Source organism: Alnus glutinosa, chromosome 8 (assembly GCF_958979055.1).
Source record: "Alnus glutinosa chromosome 8, dhAlnGlut1.1, whole genome shotgun sequence".
NCBI classification, from domain to species: domain Eukaryota; kingdom Viridiplantae; phylum Streptophyta; class Magnoliopsida; order Fagales; family Betulaceae; genus Alnus; species Alnus glutinosa.
The window spans coordinates 26,505,072-26,511,653 of NC_084893.1; the positions used below are offsets into that span (position 1 = coordinate 26,505,072).

Here is a 6,582-nt window from a genome sequence, read left to right on the forward strand (position 1 = left end):
ATTTGGAAGACCCACATGAGGAAGGGGAAATGTCAGGAATTCAGGCCTGTAAATTGAAATCATTGACATTGGAGCTTTGCTCCCTCCAGATTCTTTCCTTTCTCTCCTGACTCCTGCGGTGTGATTTCTCTTCACTGGGCAAAACTCCTTTCTTTCTCCTTGTGCGGCGATACAATCCGAAGACAAAACTCTCTCTTTTCTCTTGCGTGTGGGCCGGTGTGGCACCTCAAAACAAGAGAAAGAATGCTTCCTTGTCTTCTGCAGAGAAGGATGACCAAGAGAGAGAGAGAGAGGATAAGAGAAACAATAAATAAAAAACCATCTGTGAAGAGTGTAATGCACTGTTCGCAAATGGGTGAAACATTTATTTTACATTTAGTTAACATAATCTAATGGAGTGTATTTTTAACTTTTTTGTTTAACTATTTTAGCTTAAAGTTGCAAATAGTTAACATATTGAAAATGCTTTTAGTTAGGAGACACTATAACTTTTACTACAAATCTCTTTATAAATTGACGTGGTAGAGTCACTTGATTGTTATGTTAGTTTATAAGGAAATTGTAGTAAAAATTGTATTTTTCTTATCGGTATTCTAGATTTAATTATCACTTTATGAATCCATGCAATAGGTCAGACAAGTTTAGATCGAAACGAAGTTTGACAATTTCATTACTCCTCAACCATCATAACTAAGCCTTGCTCGTCTACTAATGAGTTGCCAAATCTTAATTCACTCGTTGGAAGGCAATTCTAGAAGTAAAATCACAGTTAATATTTTTATGGTTCTTCCGATCCAGTACTAGTTTAACGCCCAACGCAATTGCAACCCATCCATTTTAGGCCTTTCCAGGCCAGCTTCTTGTTTACCATTTAACAAACCAAACAACAAAAATAACCTCAAACGACAGCTACGTACGTACCTTTGTCCTTGTCCCCTAGCTCTTCTACTGAGTAATATTGCCAGCCTATTAAATGTTCTATACAAAAATAACCTCATTTCTCTTAAAATTCACAAATTATTTACCATTTATAGAAAAATTGTAGTGAAATTGATCATGATTTTCCTTTTGACAGTGTATGTCTACCAAGAATGAGCCCACAACCTCCGAATTCGACGCTAAAACTAGCGGAAGAAAATTCAGTTGACTCAGTCTTCCAATGTCTCTTCTCTTTTATAACCATTTCACCTCTTACTCTTCCAGGGTTTCCCTCAGAAATTAACCCCCACTTCCTCCCGTGCCGCGGCCTCATGCGGCCGCTGCTCTCACAAAACCACGAAGCCATTGTTTCAACAAGCAATGGGAACAAAACCAGGAAATATTATAACTGCATGGCACCATGCATTGCCTTTTTACGTAACATTGTTGTTATTTGTGTTGTTTTATGGAGCTGGGGTTTGTCATTGCCAAGACTATGACGAAACCTCCACGCCGGCGGCTCCACCGCCCGAGCAGGACGATTGTAATGGGATTTTTCTCTCGTACACGTTCATTTCGCGCCTGAAAGAGTACCCGCACTTGAAAAACGTGAGCGCACAGGCATGGGCGTTCAAGGCCCAGGCCATGGTGTTCAATACCGGGGAGGACGAGCTGAATGCGTGGAAGATGTTCATCGGGTTTCAGCACAAGGAGATACTGGTGTCGGCGAGCGGAGCCGTCTTGGTTGACGCAAGCGATTTTCCGGCTGCAGTCGGGAACGGGACGTACCTTGTAGGGTCTCCGACGGCAGACTTGATGACCTCGATTGATACGGCGGGGGATCTTAATCAGATTCAGGTGACGATGGAGCTCATTGGGACGCAGTTCGGGGTGAAGCCCCCGGGTGTGCCGATGCCAAGGACGATTAGGCTTGAGAATGATGGGTATAGGTGTCCGGCACCGCGTCTTCATGGTATGTTTTGTTTGTTTTAAGGTTTGTATATATATATTTTGTGCATGCAGAAGGCTAGGGGATGAAAAAATATATTGAAAAACTTTTGATAATAACAGATCGAGACAACGATAATTTACATTTTCTGGACTGGTAGGCTTTAAGTTCTCAATTTCCTGGAAATTGGCAAGAATATTATTTGGGGGAGGATATTTCTTGACTTAAGAGAATCTGAAATGATCCTTGTTAGACGATTTTCAGGTCCCCGTTATATATTTAGGCTCGAGGGAAACAAAAAATATTTAGAATTATGTTTAAGAAGTTTTAGAAACATATGTTCTTCGGAATATGGATCGTTTTTGGGATCCATTGCTGGCCTATTGTTTGTTTCATATTTGTGTTGTCTTTCCTGTTTGGGTTTTGCTGTTGGAGAACTCACTCCGTTTCGTTTGTTTGTTACCTGGTAACCCTTGTCCCATGTCCCATTATTGAGTAGATTTTTTTTTTTCTCGCATATATCAACAGTACTTGAACAGAAGTAAATGTTTTCATTGGAAAGGTCATATTTGCTTCAAATTTTTCGTTTTAGGTCCCAGAGTTTCTCTAGATAAACCGAGCTAAAATAGTTCCCTTCTCTTCAACCTGAGAAGATGAAATAGTTAGATAGTGGAATTTAAATATGTGGAAACCAAAATCTATGGACTTATGGGATTTCTTTTTCCATTTCTTTTGCGTTGTTACAAATTTTCCTAATCCAATCAAGAGCATTTTATTCTTATTGATATAATTAGTTCTAATTTGTTATTGTTAAAAAGCAAGCATTAATCTTTGGATTATAACATCTTAATTCGATCAATCCCTGCAACTGAAAAACACAGTAGAGCTGTACATTGGTAGCATGAATTAATTAATTACGAGGTATATATATATCTTTGTACGTACTTAATTACTCTTGGCAATTAAATTTGTTTCCAGGGAAGAGTGTGATGTTTGTATGCTGCAAAAGAGATCCAAAATACAAGGCCAAAAAAGCCAAAAAGACCAAATTTTTGCCTCGTCAGAACGGCGATCTCTCCTTCACATACGATGTGCTCCAAACCTATGGCGGCAACTATCTCGCCCAAGTCACCATCGACAACAACCACCCATTAGGCCGTCTCGATCACTGGAACTTAACCTGGGAGTGGATGAGGGGAGAGTTCATATACAGCATGAGAGGAGCCTACACTCACAGAAAGGACGCCTCCGCCTGCATCTACGGCCGCGCCACTCAATACTATACAGACTTAGACTTCTCTCAGGTCATGAACTGTGACAAAAAGCCCGTCATTGCTGACCTCCCTCCCTATCTAGCTAACGATACAAAAGTTGGGAAATTACCATATTGCTGCAGAAACGGCACCATCTTGCCAAAAGTAATGGATGAGAGCAAAGCAAAGTCGATTTTCCAATTACAAGTGTATAAGCTTCCCCCTGACATGAACCGGACTGCTCTCAATCCGCCACAGAAATGGAGTATCAACGGCGTTCTTAATCCGCAGTACAAGTGTGGCGCTCCGATCAGAGTTGACCCGACAGAGTTTCCCGACCCGACTGGAATTCAGGCGACAGTTTCTGCCATTGCAAGCTGGCAAGTTGTATGCAACATCACCCGTCCGAAGGTTAAGCAATCTCGGTGCTGTCTTTCGTTTTCAGCGTACTATAATGCCAGTGTCATCCCCTGCAACACGTGCGCCTGCGGTTGTGGAGAGTCAGATACCTGCAATCAGAATGCCCGCGCAATGCTTCTCCCTCCGGAAGCGCTTCTCGTGCCTTTTGTAAACAGAACAGAGAAAGCAAAAGCCTGGGCAAAAATCAAACACTTTCCTGTACCAAACCCATTGCCTTGTCCGGATAACTGCGGGGTTAGCATCAATTGGCATATTGACACTGATTACAGGAGCGGATGGACTGCTCGGATTACGCTCTTCAACTGGGAAGATCTCATTTTTGAGGATTGGTACACTGCAATTCAGATGAAAAACGCTTTCCCCGGTTTTGATAAAGTATACTCCTTCAATGGTACCAGCTTGCCAGAGATCAACAACACCATCTTCTTCCAAGGCTTAAAGGGTTTGAATTTCTTGATGGGAGAGACAAATGGGAGTAAAGAGAATGACCCAAGAGTTCCCGGAAAGCAGCAGTCAGTAATTTCTTTCTTAAAGAAACACACGCCTGGCATTAATATACAACGAGGAGATGGATTTCCGACTAGGGTGCTCTTCAATGGGGAAGAGTGTGCACTTCCTCTGGAAATACCCCGGCCGGGAAATGCAGGGCATCATTCTCGTATTAAATTCCCGGCTGTCATATTCGTCGCAGTTATGACTTTTGTGCTGATGACAGATCTCTTCCATATATGATCATTTGGGGTTTTTTGCATGAAGCCTGAATCAGAGGATGAATTAGTACTCTGCTTTTCCTCATATCAAAATTTCTGTCTCAGAAACAGAGGATGCCTATGCACTTGGGCAAATGGCAAATGATGAACGGTGCAACTATGATTTGAAGGCCTGTTTTACTATCAGTAGGTTCCGAAGGCAGATGGAGAGAATGTAACAAGTTGAAAACAGACATAATGATCGTTATCTGTATGGAATTGTAACTACTATTATATAACTATGGATTCACATGGTGTCTGACAGATATTCTCCATTGTACAGTGATGGTTCACTGCATGATTTTTTGTTTCCTAATTCCTAGTATGTATACAGTTTGAAACTTTTGGAGGTTTTGGTCTTCTAACTTGTTGATCTCAATCTTTTCATTTAAAAACACTGGAAAATAGGTTGTCTTAGAATATAAACGCAACTATGTAGCTCAACTTGCTGGAACCAATATTAAGACCTTGTAGAGTGGACAAGATCCTTGTCTTGGGATATTTATTTATAATTGAGGGGAGCTAAGTGAAAGGGTTAAGTAGTTTGGGGAGTCACTTGCAACTTTAAAAAATTTGGGGAGGCATGCAATTCAGTTGTAAATTTGAACTTTGAAGGGGGTAATAGTTTTCGTGTGATATTACAAAAGATAATAACTTCTACAGGGACATGACAGAAACCAAGTCCTTTGTGCCCTCCAATAAGAAAAGAAATTGCCACATTAGCATAGAACACAAAAACTGGAAACCAAAAAATAAAAAAATAAAAAATAAAATCTGTTCTTTAAACCCAACTCTTTCCAGCCTCTCCCATGGCTTCCCCACCATCAAATAGCACAATTATCGAGTGACAACTCTACCTAAGTGTGACCATGGTAGCTCCCTCCCTGCTGAGCATCGTTCATGAGGGCTTGGATGATGAGAAGTGTATCTACTCCCTTAAAACCAATCGATCCATAACTTAACACTAACCCCACAAAAAAAATCTAGTAGTATCCAAATTAATGGACAAGCCAATAGTTCAAAGCACTTCCCATTGCGAGATTTCCACCTAGCTAGCTCAGGAGGAGCCTTAACCTTTATTCAACCCATCTTATTTTCGGATTATGTACGCTCCAATTTAAACTCTGAATAGCTCTTCAAGATTCCACACCAATGCAAGCAGAAAATGATAATTATTATTATTATTTTTTTTTTTCCAATATGGTCAACCAAATATATAAGGAATTTTCGATATCATTTTGTAATGTATTTTTTTTATATTTTTGTTTTAAATATTTTCCTCAAAACAAGAAACAATTCTCAACATTTTTTGCATCATCAATTAGTGTTTTGATGGTGGGAAGCCATGGGAGAGACTTGGGAGAGTTGGGCTTTGTTGACATTTGTGACACTTAGCTTCATCAAAATACAAATTTGTTGCGATTAAGCCACCTTTCTGTCATTCTTCTAAAAATATCCCTATTTTTTTTTTGAAAAAAGATAATTAAATTTATAAAAAATAAATAAATTTTGATTAAATACTAAAATACATAGATTAAGGTTCAATTAGTATAAAAATAATTTGCATGAAATTATGAATTTTTATTTTAGTTTTTTTTTTTTTAAGAAAATAGGGATATTTTAAAAAAAATGGATTAATTGCAAGAAAATGGTAGTTTGATAGGTCTACGTGTCACAACTGTCAGTTCATGGGACTTTATAATAATGATTGTTAGTTGAGAGGGCCAAAGTATATTTAACTCCCCCACCCCCCCTTTATTTTTTTTTTTCAGTGTTTATGTTTATGCTAACGTGACAATTTCTTATTGGATGACCCGAACACTTTTATGTCAAACCCTAACCCTCTAATGCCATGTCGGTTTCGTGGGTCGTATAAAAAATTGTCAACTCTCTTTCACTAAAGATTGTTTAGGTAGACTAGGTTTTCAGGCAAGAGGGTAAAAGAATTTTACTACCTACTGATTGTGCATGCATGGGCTTCAAGTATACTAAGAGTCTAACTAGACTCATTGAAATTGGGACACGTGGCCGGTGGCCCAATCCCAATGAAATGGTTTATAACTCTTGGTGAAAACTAAATTAGTTGGCTTCCAGATTTTGCAGAGGTTTCTTCATCCCATTAAATCAGTATCAGCTTGGCATGCCATAAGAGAGATCTACTGGCAAGAAGAGCACATTGGTTCAATTTTGCTATGACTAGAGGTATCATGATTCATGGATAACGAAAAAAAGGAAAGCCTACGTTTAACTGCAACTACTGTTTAGAAGGATGTGCTACTTACTCCAGTACTAC

The 6,582-nt window shown here is 39.3% G+C and overlaps 1 protein-coding gene across 1 annotated transcript; it reads left to right on the forward strand.

The window, feature by feature from the left end:
* The first annotated feature begins 1,299 nt into the window (after nt 1–1,299).
* Nucleotides 1,300–4,272, forward strand: LOC133876559 (COBRA-like protein 10). Its single transcript, XM_062314865.1, has 2 exons — nt 1,300–1,891; nt 2,846–4,272. Exons 1-2 carry the CDS (start codon nt 1,300–1,302, stop codon nt 4,270–4,272), a joined length of 2,019 nt encoding a protein of 672 aa, XP_062170849.1.
* Nucleotides 4,273–6,582: the final 2,310 nt, after the last annotated feature.

Bases quoted from the DNA above. Each gene is read 5' to 3' on its own strand.
- LOC133876559 (XM_062314865.1), top strand. From the start codon at position 1,300: ATGGGAACAAAACCAGGAAATATTATAACTGCATGGCACCATGCATTG. The intron at 1,892-2,845 runs GTATGTTTTGTT...ATTTGTTTCCAG, and splicing joins TCCGGCACCGCGTCTTCATG to GGAAGAGTGTGATGTTTGTA.